This window comes from Xenopus tropicalis, chromosome 1, assembly GCF_000004195.4.
Source record: "Xenopus tropicalis strain Nigerian chromosome 1, UCB_Xtro_10.0, whole genome shotgun sequence".
NCBI classification, from domain to species: Eukaryota; Metazoa; Chordata; class Amphibia; order Anura; family Pipidae; genus Xenopus; species Xenopus tropicalis.
The window spans coordinates 96194131-96219563 of NC_030677.2; the positions used below are offsets into that span (position 1 = coordinate 96194131).

Consider the following 25433-nt stretch of genomic DNA (forward strand, 5'->3'; position numbering starts at 1 on the left):
ATAGGCACACCTGTATCATACCTACAATACAACTTCTTTGGGGTGGCACTTTCTTACAGTACAGCTGCCCAAACTTCCAGACTTCTATATTTGTTAGGTTGCTAGCCATAAGATGGATGGATGTTCAGTTGGCTACATTCCCACATATTGAATGTTCAAACATTTTACTTCCAAACATAACTCAAACGAAAACCCATGGATTGTGTTAAGTATGCATATGAGATATATTGTTGCATCTAAGCAACGTTGTCAGTCCTTTTGTTCAAATATGTACTATATATATACAGTATATATATATATATATATATATATATATATATATATATATATATATATATATATATATATACAGTGGAGGAAATAATTATTTGACCCCTCACTGATTTTGTAAGTTTGTCCAATGACAAAGAAATGAAAAGTCTCAGAACAGTATCATTTCAATGGTAGGTTTATTTTAACAGTGGCAGATAGCACATCAAAAGGAAAATTGAAAAAATAACTTTAAATAAAAGATAGCAACTGATTTGCATTTCATTGAGTGAAATAAGTTTTTGAACCCTCTAACAAAAAAAGACTTAATACTTAGTGGAAAAACCCTTGTTTGCAAGCACAGAGGTCAAACGTTTCTTGTAATTGATGACCAAGTTTGCGCACATTTTAGGAGGAATGTTGGTCCACTCCTCTTTGCAGATCATCTCTAAATCCCTAAGGTTTCGAGGCTGTCTCTGTGCAACTCTGAGCTTGAGCTCCCTCCATAGGTTTTCTATTGGATTAAGGTCCGGAGACTGACTAGGCCACTCCATGACCTTAATGTGCTTCTTCTTGAGCCACTCCTTTGTTGCCTTTGCTGTATGTTTTGGGTCATTGTCGTGCTGGAACACCCATCCACGACCCATTTTCAGTTTCCTGGCAGAGGGAAGGAGGTTGTCGTTCAGGATTTCACGATACTGTGAAATGCGAATAAGTTGTCCTGTGCCCTTAGCAGAAAAACACCCCCAAAGCAAAATGTTTCCACCCCCATGCTTGACGGTGGGGACGGTGTTTTGGGGGTCATAGGCAGCATTTTTCTTCCTCCAAACACAGCGAGTTGAGTTAATGCCAAAGAGCTCTATTTTGGTCTCATCAGACCACAGCACCTTCTCCCAGTCACTCACAGAATCATTCAGGTGTTCATTGGCAAACTTCAGACGGGCCTGCACATGTGCCTTCTTGAGCAGGGGGGACCTTGCGAGCCCTGCAGGATTTTAATCCATTTCGGTGTAATGTGTTTCCAATGGTTTTCTTGGTGACTGTGGTCCCTGCTAATTTGAGGTCATTAACTAACTCCTCCCGTGTAGTTCTAGGATGCTTTTTCACCTTTCTCAGAATCATTGACACCCCACGAGGTGAGATCTTGCGTGGAGCCCCAGAGCGAGGTCGATTGATGGTCATTTTGTGCTCCTTCCATTTTCGAACAATCGCACCAACAGTTGTCACCTTCTCTCCCAGCTTCTTGCTAATGGTTTTGTAGCCCATTCCAGCCTTGTGCAGGTCTACAATTTTGTCTCTGACATCCTTGGACAGCTCTTTGGTCTTTCCCATGTTGGAGAGTTTGGAGTCTGCTTGATTGATTGATTCTGTGGACAGGTGTCTTTTATACAGGTGACTAGTTAAGACAGGTGTCCTTAATGAGGTTGATTAATTGAGTAGAAGTGTCTAACCACTCTGTGGGAGCCAGAACTCTTAATGGTTGGTAGGGGTTCAAAAACTTATTTCACTCAATGAAATGCAAATCAGTTGCTATCTTTTATTTAAAGTTATTTTTTTGATTTTCCTTTTGATGTGCTATCTGCCACTGTTAAAATAAACCTACCATTGAAATGATACTGTTCTGAGACTTTTCATTTCTTTGTCATTGGACAAACTTACAAAATCAGTGAGGGGTCAAATAATTATTTCCTCCACTGTATATACATGTAAATGGCTGATACTAGAAACGGTCCTGTAATTCACCCAATGACTCATCTCAAACCTCCTCCCATAAACTTTCTTGACAATAAAAATATTCTATAAACCTATCTTATTATTTTCCTTAAATTGTTCCAGTAAATAAAAGCTTTCTCGACAAAATTGCCTTTGTATATGGTTTTTCAGTTCAATTTTACGGCTATCTTATTCCTTCCTTCGTAATTTATTCTCAGTAGGCAAGAGAGAGCTATAAAATAAAAAATGAGCATCTCTGTGACATAGAAATCTGTTGAGAAGCAGCAAGGGACAGCAGTAACATCTGCCATCGTTTCTGTCTTTAGCTCCAGACCTTTTTGCTTCAGGACATGTGTGCATTATTCTGTTTTGAATCCCACTGCAGGGTTCTCCAGAAGCATCAAATTGTTATTTGAAATACTTACTTGCCAGACAAAATAGCAGCACACAGCAAAAAAGTTCATACGTAGCCTTCTGTCTAATAGATTTTAAAAGAGTTGCGTTAGGGGGTGGTTTTAAGACACATATGCTTACATGTAATGTGGAAACCCTGGCTTACCTCTCATAGCACTGCTGTCAAGGAAGTCACTTTATAATGACTGACATTATTAAAAAGGCATATTTATTGTAGTGTGTAAGCAATCAGCAAAAATATAGGTGACAGTTACATATACGTTATAAAACAAAAGCAAAGATCTCATGGTTGGCTTTCACACTATAATAAATATGCCCCTCTGTGTGGTACTTTCTTTGACTACCAAGCCACAGAAATCTCAGTACCTATACTTCTGTGTTTTTTGATTATCTGAAAAATAGATAAGCTACCCTGCTACAGAAACCTGATAGGCCACATAATAATGAATTACTTAGTCAGTTGGCTGAAAACAGGGGCCTGGTGATTAAGTAAGAGTGTGCCTCCCAAAAGCCTTCAGTGAATGCAGTTGGGCACTTAAGTGTTTGTTACTTTTGGGGCAGTTTGTCCACACAAGAATGACTACTGCAGGGTAACTTCAACTCTGAAGCCCTCCTTGGTGCTGGCAGTAATCACAGCACTGGCTTTATTCCTGCTTCCAGACTTAAACCTTTTAATTGCCAAAGGGAGCCCATTATTTATTGATATGTTCATGGTAGCATGTAGCTACAGAGCTACAATATTCAATAACTGGCCTGTGTATAGTCTGTGCTCACCCCAATCCATGATAGATGCTGACAGATAGGTGTTTGTAGGTCAGTTGAATCCCATACATGGCTGCAGTTCAGAACACACATGGGGGCTAATTATTGTTTAATTTTTTGGATTACATAAACATTTAGAAACACAATAATCATATCCCTTTAAACTTTAAAATGGATAATTCATTTTACATAAATATCAGAGTTAAACTATGGTCAGTTTTTGGTTAATATATGACATGGTATATGCCCTTTAAAGACGCATGCTTGACGTTTGCTTAATGCATGCCCCCAGCATAAGGGCAATTATTTTACATCATTCAGCCAGAAGGATCATCAGTATCAAGCTTTCTGTTGGGTAAAATTCATAGTAAAATTCATAGTGTTCATAAAGCGTGGCCAGTAAAATTCATAGTGTTCATAAAGCGTGGCCAGAAAGTATTATTCCTTCCCTTCATACTCATCTAAGGCATAGTTCTTAAATTAAAACACAGCTTTTAATCAGAAAATAAATAAAATGAAAAGTGAAAAAATGTATATACAAGTTCTAAAACAAAAAAAATATATTAAAATATACTAAAACTATCAGTAGGTAGGGCTCACCTATTCATGAGTATTGTGCAAAGAAGAGGGACCCCCTTATAGCTGGCACAACTAGTATTGGACTGAATCAATACATTCCCAATTACTAAATTGCATAGCATACCATACCAAAACACTCATGTGAGTCTATATAGTCCATATAGGAATGTATGTCATTACATCTGAGTAATAAGATACTAAATCCTAATACCATGCTCACCAATAATGAGTCTCTGTGGTAATGGTATACGATAATTGTATCATAACACCCAATCAGTGTATCACAACACCAAATATAGCTGTGTAAATTACAAATCCCAATAAAACACTAACCAGTAGTGAGTCTCTGTGGTGAAAATTAGGATTGATCAGCCAAATCTCCCATCATCCAAATTCCCCCAGGATAACAAGACACAAAAATAACAGAAAGCCCTGCCTAACTGAAAATAAAAAGCACCAACGCATGTTTCGCCCCCTTAAATCAGGGCTTTATTAAGGCAAATAAACTTTGCACCCTTTTATATAGCTATGTGGAAATTCAAAAGAACCAATAAGAAAGCAGCAAGTCAAAAAATACCAATAGGAGAGTGACACATCATCAGAAACAACCTGAGCCTATGAGATTCACTTAAGCATTCCTGTATGACGCAAAGATCTTGCGTTCATATTATACATAAAAAAGAGGGTAAAATTCATATTCAGCACCCTTGCATTATATACTGGGGATTAACAAATAAATATTGAGTAGTAACTCTTTGAAAAACATACCCCAAAAAAAGACAAAAGCTTTGTCAACTATTGTATATTTTTTTTTTACTGGGGACAATTGATAAAACTGAATAAAATTAAAGTGCAATTTGCTTTGTCAGTTATGCAGGTTTGCCGTGTTAGATGATTTCATTTGTTCACAATGAGACCTCTTATCTGCAACAGTTGTGGTGACAACATATACAACATCCTAGTGTGACATTAGTATAAAGGTGGCCATACACAGGGCAGCTATAATAAGGGCAAGATAGTTTGATATTGTGTAATGTGGCCATCCACAATGATCTGAGCAGAAATGAGAGGCAATGGCTGCTTCTCTTACTTAAAGGAACAGTAACACCAAAAAATTAAAGTGTATAAAAGTAACTAAAATATAATGTGCTGCTGCCCTGCACTGGTAAAAGTTGTGTGTTTACTTCAGAAAGTCTATTATAATTTATATAAATAAGCTGCTATGTAGCCATGGAGGCAGCCATTCAAAGGAGAAAAGGCACAGGCACATAGCAGATAACAGATAAAACACTATTGTATTCTACAGAACTTATCTGTTATCTGCTATGTAACCTGTGCCTTTTCTCCTTTTTTCCAGCTTGAATGGCTGCCCCCGTGGCTACACAGCAGCTTATTATATAAATTATAGTAGTGTTACTGTAGCAAACACACCAGTTTTACCAGTGCAGGGCAACAGTGCATTATATTTTTATTACTTTAAAGCTCTTTAATTTTTTGGTGTTACTGTTCCTTTAAGCATCTGTCAATGTTCCTTCCAACCACAGAGACTAGGCAACAGCAGGTTGCATTTTCTGACTGTAATAATGTTGTCTTGTAAGATGGATTCCACACCTGTAGGAGATATAAGTAGCCAGATGGTTGAGAGATGTTGTCAAAATAGGCCCCAACCAAATCTGGAGTTGCATGGCCAGCACAAGACATTACCTTTTTGGAAGTGAAGTAAATGCATTCTAGAGAAGCATAGGGGGATGATTCTTACCCTTTTCAAGCATTTAGGTGTCAGGGAATAACTCTAATGAAACCATCCTCGGCAAAGAAGAAAAGAGCCATATTGTAATCTTCTATAATTGGTCTAATAATATTTAGGGAAGAAGCAAATGAAAGGATTTTTTTATGCATTCTAATGGAAGGGGGGAGCAGGAGAAAGGAGAGAGGAGAGAGCCGCACAGACTGGGGCCATTCCTTTGTATTTTTAGATGCATGTTTATCAAATGGTGAACTTTCACCGATTGATAAATGTATATCTAAAATCCCATAGGAACGAATAGAATGTGGGTGAGTTTTTATGTATTAAGCTCTAAACTCACATTTTGATAAACCTGCCTAGTCTACTTTAATTGAATGTGCTTATAGCAGTGTAGCAGTGGCAGCCATTGAGGGGCTGCCAAGCAAGTTTTTAGTCAGAAACTTTGACCTTCATTGTTTTAAATTTAATAACTAAATACATTATCCACAGTAAAATAGCAAATGGTTTGTACAAGTACAATACGAAGGGGAACATTTTGGCAGGGAAAGTTTAATTTGGAAACAAACTCCAAGCAAACAAAGTACTAGCCTCCAGCAATTTACTATGCTTATGCTTGTTTAACAAGGTTTAAATGTGTTAACATGAAAACAGGTACATGGTCCCCATGGGAAAGGACCCACAAAACATTTTTTTCATACAAAGATACAGTATATTAAAACATAGCTTCTTTTAATATTATGTCATAGTTTTTGTGTTTCACCACCCAGTGCCAGTAGCACTATGCAACTTCATATAGAATTCTTTCTTGCAGCTTTCATTCCTAGTTTCACTGTTGTGGACCTCCTGATCTTTCTTTGCTGGAGTGATGTGTAGAGCCCTACCATGGGGTGCTGGGTAATCACAGCACTATCATTTGCCTGGATACCACTGTTGTTTGCTTAATGGAGGAGGGCCACAACCACATGTTATGGCTCCTAAGTCACAAGCAACACAGCTGCTGTATGACAAGTTTAAAAGAAGCCATGTTTCAAATTCTTAAGGTGGCCATACACGCACCGATAATATCGTACAAAACCTCGTTTCGTACAATATTTGGTGCGTGTATGGTATGTCAGCGATTCGACCGATATCGCAGGAAGCTGCTGATATCTGCCGACTTGCCGGTCGGACCAGTTTGAAAATTTTGATCGGGCGCCATAGAAGGCGCCTGACCAAAATCTCCCTTCAGCGCTGAATCAGCAGAAGGAGGTAGAAATCCTATTGTTTCTACCTCCTTACCTGCCGATTCAGCCCTGAATGGTGTGTGGCGGATCTGACGATGTTTCGTGCGACTGATGGTTGCACGAAACATCGTCAGATCACCACGTGTATGGCCACGTGTAAGCCTAATGCATTAAAATTGTCAGTTTAATATATTACCTAAAACTGGAAACTTTATAATTTAAAATATCTATGGGTTTGCCTTGCTCCAGACATATACAAACCCACTCCAAAAATTCTTTAGCTTTGGCAAGATTCTTTATTAGACATGTGTTAGGCAGTCGGTAAAATGATCAGGATAGAGTCTAACAAGAAAGATAAACAATTAAAAATAGTTTTTAAAAAGAAACCATGTAAAAATTAAGACTAATTGCTTACTCTCTTAATACAGTATATCACTGAGGCTCACTTACTTATGTGGACAAAGTACAAAAGAATCTGCTATGTATCCATATGGTTAACTGATCGGATGTAGCTAGACTAGAGCCCATATGCTGGATGACATTGGTAGATGGTTCCATTAATAGTTTGCTGAAGCGGCCTGTGCATTATTGATTAAAGTGAACTAAGAGAGTCTAATAAACAGAATTTGGTCTTGGCAGGCATCAGTCAAAGCAGAGTCCAAGTAAAAGGCTCAGGTCTGGGCAGGCTGCAACCAAGAAAAGTCCAAAACGTAGGCCAAACTCTGGGCAAACTTCAACCAACTGGTAGCCAAGCAATGTTCCCTCTAAGGTATGTGCTTGTGCTTACACATGAATTTGGAGGCAGACAAAGAAAGCTCAACATTTTGCATTTATTCTGACACAAGTACTTTTTAAAAATGCACACACAAAAATGCCCACACAAAATAATTTTTTGGGGCACACAGGTGAGGAGGAATTAGAGGGGGGAACATTTTAGCCAAGTCCAAAAAACAGGCCAAGGTTAGAACCAGAAATAGCAGCAGAATAAGGAGTTTTTAGCTTTGCAATGGCGTGTACACTGCCCTACCATTCCACTATGCTACAGCTGTTCTTGTAGAATAAAAGGCTCCCATGCTGCTAATTTGTTTCAAACACTGCTCCTGGACAACTCCTTAGATAGATATCTGTATTTTTTCCTGGCGCAACAGACTTTTTTTTTTTTATCAGCATGGCTTCTAGAGTGGATTCATGAAGAAAATTAGACTCTGGGGAAACTGCAAATTTAGCTGCAACACTGTACCAGCTGAAAAAGCTTGCTTATCCCTACTAGAAACAGTAAGCTTCAAAAGCCAGTGGCTCAACACAGAAATGCCTTGGTTATCATATAGTCCAGGTTCTGACAATTTCTTTTACAGCATTCATCATTTTCCCCATTATGCCAGGGTTTTATGTCTGACAGTTTTGTAAATAACAATATGTTTGGATGCCGTAAATTATCACTTATTAGTGGATTCACTATAGATGAGAATCTTTATAAACATATAAATTACAGGATATGGATTGCTCTTGGTAAATTATACGCTTATAAATTATGCTTAGTGATGTCATCAGTTATAATATGAGCTTACAATCTTATGCACTGATTGTTCTCATTAAGACTTTGTACACAACACTAACCAGAGGCCATTTAAATAATTTATGTATATTATATTAAAGTGACAGCATTACGAGATATATTTGAGTCCATAGATGGAGAGAACCTTGAATTGAAGTTATAGACTAGACACTATGGTTAAAAGAAAATTTGCAGATGATTTTCATATATTAGATAAAGGGAAGCTATCACTTTTTTTCGTGTTTATATTTTTCCTTATGTTTTTTAAAAAAAAAAATTATTTCCTTATATTTTAATATAACTACTATGTCATAAGATGTCTATACATGTCCAGGTTTGGTTGGGCATGGCATGGGTATGGTGGTTTTAACAATACTGCCCAACAAAATGGGCATGAATATGTTCATCAGAACACAGATGGTTGCAAAATGCCATCTCCAGTGCACCTTGACAGTGAGTGAATGTTATATTAGTAGATGAAAAATGTTTGAGGAGTAACAGCTCATGTTCACCTGCTATAGATTTGGCCATTAGAATTTCGAGCCCCAGCAAACGAATTTCCCCGTGTATAGCCTTTTGTGTATTATCCATCCACAAATCAAATACAATGAAGGTAAGTTCGTTTATGGCAACTTTCAGAAGTAGTATAAATTGTGACGTGAAGGCCCAACTGATGTCAGGTACAAACAGTAGGAGTGACTTGTTTAAACCAGCATTTATTCTCCTGGTGTAAAGTTTTCTTTCTAACATATTCTTTTTGAAATATTATTAAGAAAAAAATTAGGTAAGAAAGGAGATGAGTTTACAGTTTTTCTTTATATTGGTGCACTATAACTATTTACCCTATCTAAATCTGTTTATAACAAAAGTAATCCGTTAACAGAGCCTATTGCAAATTACTTAAGACTAGTGTTACACATGGAATTTTTTCTATTGGTGAAATTCCGGCAGCGAAACAAAGCTGTTGCCAACTTAATTGAGTGAGACACAGGGATATTGGAAGTGAATTGGAAACACAGCAATATAGTAATAGGCATGTATCTAAAATGTATGTGCCTGAATTTTCAAAAAATAAGCATTTGTCACTGAAAAGCATAAGCTATGATTGCTGTGCTTCATATTCACTTTGAATGGCAGGGGTGGGCGGGTGAAGCAGTTTGTCCCCCTCCATTGAAGCAATAAATTGCTGGGGTGACAAAAAGCTGCAAAACTTCTGTTTACCATTACTCTGATGGAGAACGAAACCCAGGGGTGGCAGGGGCCCCTGCGCGGGGTATGGAGCTCCTGGGGCAGTCCGACCCTGACTATTATTATTTTTTAAGGGCATCCAGCAAGTTTTAAATTTAAACAATGAATGTATTTGGTTGCACATATATACAGTGCATACTATTATACAACCATTCGTCTACTTTATTTCAGTATGATATAATGTATATTACTGATAAAATATATTGCAGAAAGATTTTGTTAGTATGTGTTCTCATCTGCAAGATTTTTCTTGATTTCAGGCTGCTTGATACTTATTGGCAAGGAGCCTATCCTAACATTCTGAGCTAAGCCAGTAGACTGCCACATCATCTTGCACATTCTTTTCCAGTAAGGCCTGGCACTAGGTAAGCTGGGCAGGGGATAAAAGGTGCCTCTGCCTAAAGCCTTTGCAGCTGCAGAAGCAGAAAAAAAATAATTTTAATAAAAAGGTTATAGCATGTTTATTCATGTTTACATTTAGATATTGTTATTTTAACCCTATAAGTTATAATATAAAATTGCTGGTATGCATTACCAGTTTTCACTTTGATCTAGGCTGGCAGCACATGACACAGCATGGTCAAAGTGCTCAGTCACTTAAAGTTTTAAAGTTTTACATAATTTGTTGATTTTAGACTTACAGGAAATGTAAAATTACAAACAAATTCTGTGCATGAACAAAACAAATTCCCTAACATCAGAAAACATTCTTAAAAAATGCTTAAAACTTTTAATTATTTTATGAAGGGACCTTAAACTAGAGGTCCCCTAATCCAGATAAGGCCTCCAAAAAAGCTTTGCGGCACCAAGCCTTCTGAAGGGACTTCTTTACATACAGTACCTCCCAACATTTGAAAAATGCGAAGAAGGACAAAAAGAAATGTGCAAGGCGTATTTGTTTGACCATGCCTGTTTTTTGCGACCACACCCCTTAAATGCCACTCCCATTTTACTAAATTTGGCCAGTTATTTAAAGCTTGAACACATTTAAGGTTTTGGGATCTTCTTTTATGTGTTGTTACAGTTTAGCTAATGCAGGTGAAATTGCCCTTTAAGCTGCAAGCCTCGGTTCCCCCAAGAGACCTGTTTAGCTTATTAGTTACAATTGTATCTAAGTGCAGTTGTAGCTTGTTAACTTTCTGGGCTCTCTGCCAAAAGGTACTTATTTCATTCATTCTGAGAAACAATTTATCTAAGTGCAGATGAAGTTTAAGATTTCTGGGCTCTCTGCCAAAAGCTACTTTTTAATTAAATGTGTATCTTTTTTAGCATTCGGTGCAGGAGATCAAAGGGAATTGAGGGACTTTTCAGTGAGAATCCGGGACTGTGGGGTGCCCCGTTAAAATCGGGACAGTTGGGAGGCATGTCTTCGTATAACATAATTGTTTTACTATAATCCCTCTTCAGTGATGTAATGTAAATGTGGTCAGTCTGCTAGATAAATTGGCAATGCCATTTCAACCTTGAGACAAATTGAGCTCTTAAAATTAGTCAACAATTTACGAGGGGTTAAGAAGGTGGAAGCAGACCGAGATGCACCCATACACCTAGCCTATTCCAAACACAATCCAATATTAATTTAACTAAATAACTGTTGTTCTGGCAGGGCAGTTTTTGAGCCAGGAATATTGACTGGTTTACTTTAGGCCCTTAAAAAGCCAGTAACATTAAAAAGTGAAAATATTGTTTAGTCATTTAAAATTTGTATTTAATGATTAAGCAACCACAAATAAACAATTACTTGGCAACAAATATTCTATTTTATATACTTTAGGTTTCATTCACATTATTGTGCCACAGTGACATACAGTGGGGGAAGGGGGAGGCATCCCACCTGGGAAGGGAGCAATAGGAAGATCCTCCAGGAGCTAGAACTAGGGACAACCTCCCGGTTTCACAGCAGCTTATTAATATAAACTATAGAATTGCTTCTGAATGAACAAAACTGTAACAGAACATTATATTTAAATGTATATATAATTTTTGGTATCAATATTCAGAACTGTTGTCTGGTTTATGAATCTTATAGCATCTGTAAATGAAAGGGCACTGACTTTATTATCATGATTAAGTCCTGGATGAGACAATAGGAAAACACATAGGGGCCAATTCACTAAAGGTCGCTTATTGCATGCTTTTTTTGCGTTAAAAAGCATGCGATAATTAAGTCCCAATTCATCAAAGTCATTTCGCATGCATTAAGACACATATCGCATGCGCAAAAAAACACACTATGGCAATGCGTTATTTACCTCGCATTGTGGTAATTCTGGCATAGAAATAATACTAACGCATGATTCACAAACATATATGAAGCGTTAAACGCACTAAACATCGCATTAGTCTGTGCGGTAGGCGGTACTTAAAGAACATTGTGGTTCGTGAGCTTTTGGCAACACAACATGGTCTTTGCAGTGGGATTTTTTCAAGTATCTGTTGGCCCTAGAGTGATGCATCCTCCAGTTTTCAGGGGAATGGTAATTTTCAGAACAGTAGTTTTCCGAAAGTAATGGTTACGTTCACTAATTAACAAAACAATTGACAGCAATTTAAACTAAAACCCTATAAGCAGAGCTACTACGAGCAGCTACTTTTCACTGCTAAAAAAAAAAAGACACTGCTGATCATTTACTGATAATTGTCTCTATGTGTTTTTTTACCAGAGGCAATTCTCGGCATTGTCTGTGGCAGGGTATTTTCTGGCATTTAGTAGCATTTTTAGATTACTAAATTCAGAGCAAATTGTCATGTAATGAGAATCTGCATTATTTACTAATTAGCCTTATACTGTGGCAATTATATTTTATATTTACTGTATATCATGAGTCAGTCCCCAAGTTCAGGTAAGTAACAGCAGCACATGGTATGTGCTAATTAGCAGATAAGAAGATGGTGAGTTACTGGGGGCATTTTTGAAGGCACAGATCTTCACTGTTAAAGGGGTGCAGTGGCCTTTGGCTGGTACAGAAGCCAAAAACATAATGTACAACATTTCTGTCCTAGTTCTTTTGGTTAAGATTTAGTTCTTCTTTAGTGCAAAGGGGTCTTTATTCCTAATGCATAATTTGGAACTGGCATTAAGTACTTAGGTGAATGATTATTAACTCCAATATATGCTAAATGTTTTATGTGCATAAGGTCATTATGTACATGAAGTAAAAAAATCTTGAACAACATGCTGTATAAATCTCAATGTTATTAATGAACATTAGTACTAAATACATTTTGCTGGGTCCAAAAAGAATGATGCTGTATGAAAGCTAAAAAATCAGGATAAGGGACACAGAGTACATAGTGGAAATTTGGTTTGGTAATTTGTTTCTACAGAGCATTATGCAGTCACTCCAGATGACAGGTCATATGCCATGTAGTAGGCAAGTGTATAGGGCAGTGTTTGACCTAAAGTATTAACGGTCATGAAACCCCTCAGCTTCCTGTACAATCAGATTGATCAGATCAGTGTTTGTGTGGCTACATCACACAAGATATCTTAGTTTGTTAACTGGCTGAATTAAATGGGGAAACAGAGTTTTACCTGTTCCTAGGCCCTCACCAAGCACTTTTGTAATTTTATTTCTCCCTAAGGCAACAGAAATCAAAGAACACTAGTGCAGTACTTTGCCATCACTAAAGCACCCTTGTGCAGTACTCTTTTAACGCCAAGAAAAAAAAAAGGTCACAGGAGAGGTTTTCTATATCCAGGCATAAATGAGTCATACCAATGACTGCCATAAAATGAGAAAAGACACCAATAATGTTAACTTTTATCTAAGTCACAAGGCCTTTTGGAGTGTTTTGAAAAGGAAATGAGTCACTCAATATTGCCTGCTGGATAAGCTGTGTGGGGTGGAGGGACAGATTGCATTTTTTGGTGTCCATTCCTGTGTTGTAGAGTTACTTCATGTCTTGTGAATTTCTCCACTATGGCTTCCTCAGAGGCAACACACCCTACAGCAGGGGTCTCAAACTCGCGGCCCGCGGGCCATTTGCGGCCCTCGGTACAATATTTTGTGGCCCGCACCAACGCCGAATGAATGGATCGCGATTTTTATTGCGATTCAAGGGATAATGCAAGGCACGGCGGGCGGGAACTGCTGATTGCGGAAATGACGTTATGCCATCACAACAGTTATTATGGGAAGACGTTCTGTGTGCACAATTAGCTCCTTACGTCTTCCCATAATAACTGTTGTGATGGCATAACGTCATTTCCGCAATCAGCAGCTCCCGACTTTTTTATGTGAAATCCCTTATGCGGCCCAGCCTCATCCTGACTTTGCCTCCTGCGGCCCCCAGGTAAATTGAGTTTGAGCCCCCTGCCCTACAGTATAGCTAACTACTTACATGGAATGTGAACTCAACAGGCCAGTACCTAACCACAACTGAGTTTTTTCCTTGTATCTTTTAAAAGATAACAAAGGTAAACTACCTGCTACTGGCTGCAGGGTCCAGGCAGTATAGGGGGCTCAGTGTTGAATGCTACATTAAAAAAGGGGCTTATCTTTTAAAAAGTCCACTGGAGTTCTGCAACTCCATTCTGGCTACAGAGGGCCGCAAACATGTATACAAAAGTCATAACCTTGGGCACTGAGGTCAGAGAATAATACATATATTTATATAGCTCATCAAACTATATTGATATTTTTTAAAACCACACAGTACATCTCTGGGAGAGCACAGTAGGACAAAGCATCTACATAAAATATTCTTATTCCAAAATTAAGGGTGGCCTATAAGGATGCTGCTTGTCTTGTAGGCCTTGTATATGAATTATAAGTTAGAAAAAAATGTACATTTCTGGTGCTAGGTGACAGTAGAATGCTTTTTGTGTGGCAGTTGTTTTTCTTAAAGGAGAAGGAAAGGCTAATAAAGAGTTATTCTCAAGCTGCAGGCATACACAGTTGTCTCAATAGTGTCCTTAAGTCTCCCCATATTTCTCCTGTTCAGATGATCAGAAGCCAAACAGGAAGAAAAAACGCTGAGCTGTGTAAAGAAAGCTCCCATAATGCCTCACTCCTGCACCAAGAGCAAGACCGGTGTGAATGCTCAGTTTGTAAGACCATGAGGAAGGTTCCTGCTGATTGGCTAAATTGGATAAAGCTGATTGGATAAGGCTTACTTTAGTTTTTACCTTTCTTTCTCCTTTAAACATTAGACAAGCAAGTTTTCTTCTTGTACTAGATTTTCCTCTTGTACATTAAATAGGAGAGCAAAGTACCAAGTGTTTGCATGAGCTATAACAGTAAGTAATCTCTAATTGCTTAAGAAGGTTTCCTTTAAAACTGGTTTTAACTGTGTCTGCATCTCTATAGTTGTATTCAGTATCACCTTATATTTCACCAATCATCGAATGCAAAAGACTGTATAAATTATACTTGTAACATGTTTGATAGATTATGTCATGCTGTTGGGCTTTTACAGTCAATTTAATAATGTGGGGGCTGAATTCCTAGACTAGTGTAAGTGGTTTATTTATTTTCTAAAGTCCTTACTGTCAAAATACTGCATTTTTTTTATCCATAGAAATATGAAGATTTTGTTCAATGAAGAATAGGTATGCAAAATATAAGTAAAGCAAGAACATAGTCATCTATTAAGCTGTTTGTGTTTTAAATTGTAAATACATTTTGCGTTTTAGAGTAAATGTTCCAAACCCTTATTTGATGGTATATTTAAGCTTTGATTACATTTGTTGTCAAGGAAAAATTGATCTCAGAATACAGGGCATAAGCATTCAGTTTATTTTTATCGTAATGTTTCCATAAAACTAAATTACATACTGACAATATTTGTTGCTAAGGCCAATGCTAGCATGCCTTGTTAGATTCTTAGTTATATGGTAGTAAAGGGAGCCCTTCATGTCCTCACTTCATAAATAAATCATGAAGGTGACATAGCATTGTGATCATTCATAGCATGACCCAGCAATGTAGAGCATTAAGATTTTTTACACGGGCATCCACTTGCAAACAAATTCCTGGAAAGTATGGAGAGCTAATTGTTCATTAAAATCTGTGAAAAAAACCTTCTTATATAAGGTCCATGTCCATTCAAATAATAATAATACAAAAAAATGAATAAAAATTAAACATTATGCATTTCTACACACATTTTTTTATTTGTAAATGTAATCACTATCAAAACCAGTATGTTTGTCTCGGTCCATTCTGTCTATTTCTTATGTGTTGCTAGTTGGCTGTCCTCCAGCTAAGACTCCAATTTGCACAATGCTTTGTGGGAATCGGAGGTGAGCTTATTTCTGCTACATTATAACTTTTTGTTTTAAATGGGAGAATAAAGACACTCACGCACACACAACATATAAATGTATAAAGTCTAATATAACAGTATCTAGTAAAAAATAAGTCTAAAGCACTGGATTTTTTCAGTATTCTTTAAAACTTTTCACCACTTATGCAAATGGCTTCTTCAGTTCTTAAAGGTGAAGGAAAGTCATTTTGGCATTTGACTTCCAATAGATTCGCACATTAGTGCCACCTAGAACACTTTATTTATTCTGCAGAAAGCACTGCCATACCTGAGTAAACAGCCCTAGAAGCTTTCTCTGTTTGTTTAAGATTGCAGCTGCCATTTCAACTTGGTCTTCATAGCTTCCTGCTGTAGGTGTAGAGGCTTGTAGCTCAGATAACACATTCTTAAGGGGGGTAGGGAGTGAGATTTATGAATTCTTATGGGAGGAGGGAGCAGGAGAAGGGAGAGAGCTGCAGAGACTCTGGTGCCTGGAATGAAGGATTTTTCTGAGAGCGGAAATCAGATACTGAAGAACATGTTTACAAAAAGGAGACAAAAAATCCTGTGTTTCTTTTGAGAGGACTCAGTGCAGCGTTTCTGTGAGTGCTTATGGCTGTGTTTACATAGATCTTTCTGATAAAGCTTTCTTAGTTTTTAACTTTCCTTCTCATTTAAGAGAGCCTCCCTGCCCCCAAAACTGACATTTCTGGGAAATGTTTTCTTTAAAGGTATTATTGATATCTTCATTGTTTGCACAGCTACTGCTTTTTCTAAAGGTTTTCTCTAGGCTTTATTAAAATTCTACCAATGTTACTTCTGCCAGCTGCAGCTATATACATATTGGTTCCTGTTATTTTAGTGATTAACTGTTAAATATTGTTTTCATTTTCCTCTGGTGTTTAATAATCATAACAGGGGAGGGAGATGAAGTGGAAGGAAAGGTCACTTAAGGAGAAACTATATTTTATATGATTTTTTTACTTTACAGTTGATTTCATTGTAGGGTGCAGGCAGTTGTGCTGTAATGCTTAAAAGGAATTTGCCCTAATCAAAAAGGGCATGTTGAAAGCAGATTACTACTGTGCTTTGTCAGCAACTCAAAAGAGCACAGAAAATGTTACATTAATAAAACATTTTTTTGAAGTTACTAATATAAATTCCCCAATTTACGCACAATTTATCCTCCTTTGCATGTATTTATACTTGTACACGCAAACGTATAGCAAGCAGCCGTGTTGATTCTAACTCTTGTACACAGAACACAATTACTAATGCATTTCATTGTGTGAAGGAACAAACGCACCTCCATTCTTCCTTTTGGGGCCGTACTCACACAGGCGCATGGAAGTGCCAAATGCAGTTGGAATGCAGCATGCATTGTGTGACATTGTTTGTATAAAGATATGTACAGATAATTGGTAGTGTGTCATTGTTTCCATAATGATTGTTATTGGTGAAATGCATTTACTTTATTATTCTTTTGTATCACAAAAATAACAGAAATAGTAAACTTTGCATTTCCACTCACTATAGCAGAGCTGCCGTTTGCACCATTGTTTTAGCAGCCAATAATTATATAAAGTCAGGATCTCCATCTGCAAAGCATAGAGTGTTACTGTAGATACAAGGGTCATCAAACAATCAAGGGAACAGTATGCAGCATACTAGAAGGTGGTGTGATTCAGTAATATGCATGGAGAGCAGTGGGGAAGGGGAGCAAATGAAATGGAAGAACTGTAGTAACATTTATGACACAATAAAGCATAGTCTACAGAATGGATGACAAAGTAAGGATAGACTTTTTGAAGCCAAAAGTATATATTATAAGACATTACTCATGTCTCAAGTGTTAGCTTAAATATATCAGCCCATTTTTGATGTGTTTTTGCATTTTCTGTTAAGGAACATAAAATGCTTTCAACTTTGCTCTACTAATGGATAGCATTGTACAGAGAGGTTACATATAACAAACCTGAAAATGACAACCGAGCTGAGATTATTATAATTTAAAATGTATATCAATATAGACAACTGGGGGCAGGGGTTATTAATGTCAATATGACAACTGCTGCTATTGTTAGTGTAAACTGAAAAAAGAGTAAACCGTTGTAAAAGTAAAACAAAATTATATTCTCCTGCCTCCTCTCCTCCTCTAATAATTGACTGTCAAAAATGCAGTGGAATTGATTCATCCGCTAAATTCAATCAAGCGGTAGCTGCAATGCATTGATTGTCATCAGGCAGAAAAGCAAAGGCTTTATTTTTAGTTATATGTTTTCTTAATGATTACTGTCCAAGCTAATAGAAAGCAGTAGTTAGGGGGAAATATGGTCCAGAAAAGAAACATATTATTCACTAAAAAAGGTAACTTATAGGGCAAATTTACCTAATAACAGCTTTGTGCATAATGTACAAAAAAAAGGTAAAGGGCATCTAAGGCAATCCTTATCCGATCTGACTCATGAAACATTGTAGCAAAAGCAAGCTGATTAATAGACCCAAAGGAGAATTGCCTTATGCTATACACAAAAATTGCTTTCAGTGTCAATAATATTTACAAATAAGCTAAAAACTATTGAACATTTTTACTAATACTGGAAAGAAAGGTTTTTGGATGGAAATTCCCTTTAATTCAACCTTTAGATGACATTTTTGGAGGTTGATTTAGAATTAAATTTTGCTTTCCTGTTTATCAGAATCACTAAAACCCTGGCATTGAGAATTTTTGATAGGGGTAAGTGTGGCTACTAAACTGTACTAACAACTCATAGAAATGAATGTGATCAACTGCTGTGTCAAACACATTCAGTTTAAAAACAGTTTTAAATTTCAGTATTGAGCATTAAGTTTAAGAATACATTTCTTTTTTGTATTGTGTTTAAGTACATTGTGTTCTTGCATTCTAGTCTATCCAATTTCGTAGATGTAGAATAGGTCCCTTCAGCTGTTTCTGACATATATTGTTAATCTAAAAATTGATGTGTTGTGTGAACTGTAGTTCGGATCCTAAGTAAAACACCCATGTATTGGTTCTTGCTGCAGCAAATCTCTCTGTACTCTTAACTTTCTGCTGTGCAGAATATAGAAAATTCTGAACACAGTGCATGAATTGTGAACTAAGCTTTTTTAACTTTGCAAATCCAAAAAGCATTTCAAGTAAATAGTCTCTCCTAATTTGTATGTTAAACATCAAGAATTATGAGGGGGAAACACAGTACAGCTCCAAAAAAATGTCCATGCTCATGGAATACCCTATAGGCTAAAAACTCACCCACTAGGCATCTCAGCCTTTATTGTCTCTCTCTTTAAGAATAATTTTATGGTTGTGGGTCACCACAACATGAGGAACTGTATTAAACGGTTGTGGCATTAGGAAGGTTAAGAACCACTGATATAGAATAAATTAACATAAATTGATTAGTCCATGTTTTGTGTGTTTGTAGCAGTTTTTTAATTCATTTACAAATTCATTATTCTTTGATTTGCTTTGGAGTGCTCCAACAAACTTTTGGAAATGTGGGATATAGCTTTGTCGTAACTCATTGCCTAGCAAGCATCTCCAAGGCTAACTATTCAAGGTGCATATAATTTCAGCTACTGGGGCCCTGTTTGTAAATGGTATATAAATCAGTTCTGGTGTTTCCCCCCTCATTTTAATAAATACAAATATAGCTATAGAAGCAAAGTAACATATGTCTATATAGTTTACAGAATATATTTAGAGATATTAAAATTAATTGCCTACTTATAGATAGGATAGGCGGATAGTTCCCTGTGGTCAGAATGTTCGGTCTTATCTATAGCACATGTATTCCAGTTTGAGTATATAAAGAGCTGAAAGCATAATATACAGTAGCTTATATAGCATTGGATTAGAAAATTAGCTTTGCATGAAGAACACATTTTATTGTTTGGAGAGTAAAAACTGTAAAGAAACATAATTTAATGTCTACTATATTTTATTTTCTAGGTCACTGTGCTGGATGAAAGTTCGAAAATAAGACTAAATAACCAGAAACTCTTTCAAAACTATAATGATCCTGAACGGAAGTTTCAGAAGCAGCATTACATCCATCCATTATTACACTGGAAATTGCTTAACAAAGAAGACATATTCTTGAAAAATGTTATTTAACCAGACATTATGTAAATAACATTTATTTCATGGTAAAATGATTGAACTTTGAATTTCTTTGCGACATGTTCTTTTTAACATGATAAGCAGGTTGGAATTTCAGCACTGACTACAAGAATGTTGCGACGAGGATTACTGAGCTGGATTTCTCGTGTTGGAATCCTACTAGTCTGTTTGTGTTGTGTTGTGTCGGTTTTATACATGCTAGCATGCACTCCTAGGTCTGAGGATGAACAGCTTTCATTGACGCGAGCCAATAGCCCTACAGGAAAAGAAGGCTACCATGCTGTCCTGCAGGAACGAGAAGAAGAACATCGAAATTACATAACAAGCCTAAAAAAGCAAATTGCCCAGCTAAAGGATGAACTTCAACAACGCAGTGAGCAGTTAAAAACTGTTCAGGGTCCCTACAGTGATACTGTAGGTGTAGCCTTCGATCATGGAAGCCCTGAGAAGGCCCAAAATGACCTGATAGACTTTTTGCACTCACAGGTTAACAAGGCTGAAGTACACAACGGCGTTAAAGTTCCAACAGAGTATGCTGCTATTCCATTTGATAGTTTCACTTTACAAAAAGTATACCAGCTAGAAACAGGCCTTACACGGCACCCAGAGGAAAAGCCTGTCAGGAAGGACAAGAGAGATGAACTTGCAGAGACTGTAGATGTAGCACTGGATGCACTAAATAGTCCTGAAGAAGGTGGCATTTCCCATAGGAAAGTTTATACATCTGCTGACTTCATTGAAGGTAAGAAGCTGTCATGCTTGTCACTTGTATTAATTAAATGGTCATTTAAATGACTTGGGACCATCTTTAAATTGTTAAAGGAGATGGAAAATTTGCATTTTCAGTGGATATTTCCATAAATACTATGAAACTACTTTTGTTCCATTAACCATGTCAAATGTAAGGCACCCCCCAGTAATTACAATACCCTAGGTTGGTGTTCCTGTTATCAGAAAACTGCACCACAAGTAAAGTCTGTTTCCATTTACTAACATTTTTTGTGAGAAAAGTTCAGTTTTTTTCTTTTCAGTGAGATTTATGTATGTGTTTTTTGACATTATACAATGCTTTCTTTTTTTCTCAAAAATATAATAAGATAATTCTGACCAATTTCTCGAAAAATTCAAGATTTTTTTGTAAAACCTACGACTGTTCAAGATTTATAAAACTTTATGTGACTTCTTTAGACTGACAAAAAGCACGCCAGGTTTAAGCTGCAAAGAACTATTGGCAGCCTGTTCTTGATACATTTTCAAGGGGAAGTTAAATGCATTATTGCTTTGTATTTCACATAGTTTCAAGGGAAGTTAATCCCATCATTGTTTTCTATTTCCCACAGTTTCAAGTGAAACTTAAACACATAATTGTTTTCCAAGAATGAGCGTCAGTGCTTCTAAAATGGCCACTGGAGCGCTTCCTGTTTGGGGAAAAAAGTGAGATTAAAGGAAATGAACATGCGTTTAAAATTCTCCATTTTTTTTTTTAGGATTTCCTGCCATATTCTTAAAATTTATTTTTGGAGTAATAAATTCTCGAAATCTTTGTATGATCAACTTACAAATTATCATGAATATTAATAAATCATTGATCAAATTTAAAAGAAAAACAAAAAACTCAGTGTCCAAAAACAAAAATTTTTAATTTTTAGTAAATGAGCCCCCAATATTTATGGTAATATCCACTGAAATCTGTACTGTAGATACTGTGTGTCATTTTTCATTCATGTAGCAAAATGTGTAAACATCTTTGAGGATACATACATATATGGATTGAGAAAATAATTGTCTTGTTTGGCTTTGTTTAAGAAAACAATGGGTATGGCTGATCATACTTACATGAATGTCCTATGCTAATATATTTTACTGAGCACCTACAGAAAATGTAAGCAAATGCAAACTGTATGTACAGTATTTGTCCATTTAAGAGATGCCATTATTAACTAAACAACACATAACACTTAAGCAATATAGAAGCTCCTCATCTCTGTAGTATACTGTATTATGGAGTGGTTTGTTAACATATAAAATATTTAAAATATAAGTGGTTTGTTAAGGTATAAGAAAAAGAACACTATCAAATCTGCAAATGGAGCATAGCTAGCCCTCTTCCACCTTTTCATTGATATACTGTTTATTGACACTTTTATAGTGAAGAGCATACTTTATTTTGCTTTTAATTAATATTATCAGGCTCTGGGTAATCACAATTGTAGTTAAATTATGCTTTGCACTAATCAAACTATTCATCCAATAACGTCATTATCAAAAATGCTGTAATTACTTTCACAAAAGTAGATGTAGATTTCTACATTCTTAAATATCTTACATTTTAAGGGCCATAGGTTCATAACTGGTCATACATAGTAACATGTTTGCCCTAGTCCTGTAACCTATAGAAGTCAGTCCAACATTTTCAATTAGGATTGCTCATTATACCATACTACTATATAATCATACATAGCTTGTAACATAGTAATTTAGGTTGAAAAAAGACATGGGTCCATCAGGTTCAACCATAATGCCTATATATAACCTGCCTAACTGCTAGTTGATCCAGAGGAAGGCAAAAAACCCCATCTGAAGCCTCTCTAACTTCCTACAGAGGGGGAAAAAATTCCTTCCTGACTCCAAGATGGCAATCGGACCTGGATCAACTTGTACAAACTTGTATTCTTATATAAATGTTATATATAGTAATTTACATGTTTTGATATCTTGTCATAGCTTTTCCTTGATAAATTTATTAATAAAAAAATCCAACGTTTCGAGCACCAACTGTGCTCTTCCTCAGGGACAAACCTGGTTTGTCCCTGAGGAAGAGCACAGTTGGTGCTCGAAACGTTGAACTCTTTTATTAATACATTTTTTGTTTTCTAACTAAGTCCCTGTGTGTGCGGCTCACCATTGCAGCATACAAAACATAAATCATAACAATAAATACTGCCCTCTGGGTGCTGACTTCACACGTTTGATGGGCCCCGTGTGGACTGGGCCCCTTGTGGACTACCAGTATAAAAAAAACACAAATGGTTGGGGTCACCCCTGTACTCATGAAACATCTTTGGGGGGGATTTCTCAGCCTCCTGGCTTCCCTCTCAGTTTCTCAGACACTCAGGGGCAGATTCATGAAATCACGAGTTCGAATCCCGAATGGGATAAATTCGGATTAGATACGAAAATTTCTGAAGATCGCAAATATCACGAAAATGCTTACTAAAAAATCGTATTAGTCACGTCATAATCATATTGTCGATCCGAAAGTCACTAAATTTTTGTACCGAACGATTGTAAACAGCGGGAAAACCTTTCGGATTTTTTTGCACGGGCGTCAAAGAAGTTGTGCAAACCACGAAAAATTCAGCGAAAATACACTCAGAGAGTTCGACTGAACGCTCCGAGCGTTCGTGTATTAGTAAATCTGCCCCTCAGTAATTTTGTCAAGGCTCCCTCTGCTCCTTGCAGTGGCAGACAGCACCCCCAGCCTCTCTGGGAGTTCCTAATACAGGTAGCCTTCCTGCTGTGTGCCCGGCTCTGAGAGACCTTCCACACATTGTTACTACAATTAAATACCTTTCAATAGGTTAGTCTTCCTGTGGAAAGTGAGCTAGACCACTGGAATGGATCACCTGGTTTGCCTGTTCCTTCCTGGACGAGACAGCAAAGTCCTTTAAACAGAGGAAGCATTCTCTGTTTAGTAACAAAAATATGAATCGCATCGCTCAGGACTTATAACAAAATTGTAGTTTATTAAGGGGCACATTTACTAACCCACGAACGGGCCGAATGCGTCTGATTGCGTTTTTTTCGTAATGATCGGTATTTTGCGATTTTTTCGGAAAATTGTCGCGACTTTTTCGTTACTAATACGATTTGTGCGAAAAAACTCGAGTTTTTCGTAGCCATTCCGAAAGTTGCGCAAAATCTGGCGATTTTTCGTAGCGTTAAAACTTGCGCAAAAAGTTGCGATTTTTTCGTAGCGTTAAAACTTACGCGAAACTTCGCACCTTTTAAGTTTTAACGCAACAAAAAAGGCGCAACTTTTCGCGCAAGTTTTAACGCTACGAAAAAATCGCCAGATTTTGCGCAACTTTCAGAATGGCTACGAAAAACTCGCGTTTTTTCGCGCAAATTGTATTGGTAACGAAAAAGTCGCGACAATTTCCGAAAAGTCGTAAAGGCGCCGAAAAAAAATCACAAAAAATACGAAAAAGTCGCAAAATGTTCGTTTTCAAATCGGAATTTTTCCAATTTGGTTCTGATTCGTGTCTTAGTAAATGTGCCCCTAAGTGTAGAAACAGAACTCTGTTCTCTGTTTCTACACTTAATAAACTACAATTTTGTTATAAGTCCTGAGCGATGCGATTCATATTTTTGTTTACTATCTACGCTGAAGAGGACTGCACCCAGGCGCCTGAGATTTCATTATATCGTGAGTGCTGTTTATCGGGAACTTTTATGTATATGTATATGTATATATATATATATATATATATATATATAATATATATATGAAGAAAGCTTTAAAAAGATTGAAGCATAGAAGAGAGGTAAATAGATTTTGACAGGGTATATAAATATACAGATACTTTCCTCTGTTATACCTTTGATTGGTTGAGCTGCCAAAAATGTTCTTTGCACTTGCACTATAGAAACATAAATCTGTTTCTCAGAGCCCCCGTATGCTGAAATTTAAATGATCCATATCAGATGCAAGCTGTCAAACTATATTTTATATTATAATTAAAATGCATACCCAGACAAAACTTTCTTTTTTTGTGAATCATGAGATCTAGAGGATGAAACAACTGATTTGTACTTTATAATATACACTCACCTAAAGGATTATTAGGAACACCATTCTAATACCCTTCTCTGACCTCTAGCATCAACAAGGCATTTTCGCCCACAGGACTGCCGCATACTGGATGTTTTTCCCTTTTCACACCATTCTTTGTAAACCCTAGAAATGGTTGTGCGTGAAAATCCCAGTAACTGAGCAGATTGTGAAAGACTCAGACCAGCCCGTCTGGCACCAACAACCATGCCACGCTCAAAATTGCTTAAATCACCTTTCTTTCCCATTCTGACATTCAGTTTGGAGTTCAGGAGATTGTCTTGACCAGGACCACACCCCTAAATGCATTGAAGCAACTGCCATGTGATTGGTTGATTAGTTAATTGCATTAATGAGAAATTGAACAGGTGTTCCTAATAAACCTTTAGGTGAGTGTACATACTCTACTGATCTATATTGGGGTATGTACTGTATATTTAAAAGTGCAAATCTTTAATATTTTTGTACTTGCAGTTATTTAAAGGGGTCTGAATAATTTACAACTTAGCAGTAAAGTGCTTATTAGTGAATGATTTGTTATTTTTATGTGTATACCATCTGCTTACAAATTTATCATCATTGCCCCGCCTTACCATTGAAACTGGGGAGAGAGAGAGAGGACTGTTGTGACGAATCAGATGTTTGCATACAGAGAGCAATTCATTTACTATACCTCTGCCATTATTATTTTTTTTTAATGCAAATGTAATTATATG

At 36.8% G+C, this 25433-nt stretch overlaps 1 protein-coding gene across 5 annotated transcripts in view; it reads left to right on the forward strand.

The window, feature by feature from the left end:
* The window catches only part of csgalnact1 (chondroitin sulfate N-acetylgalactosaminyltransferase 1), a 158986-nt gene that overhangs the window by 75327 nt on the left and 58226 nt on the right, over positions 1-25433 (forward strand). For all 5 annotated transcript variants that reach the window (XM_002933993.5, XM_031904159.1, XM_012955058.3 and 2 more), the window contains one exon: positions 19713-20625. In XM_002933993.5, the coding sequence (XP_002934039.1) occupies positions 19995-20625 (631 nt within the window). In that variant the 5' untranslated portion in view covers positions 19713-19994. The remainder of the gene's footprint in view (positions 1-19712; positions 20626-25433) is intronic.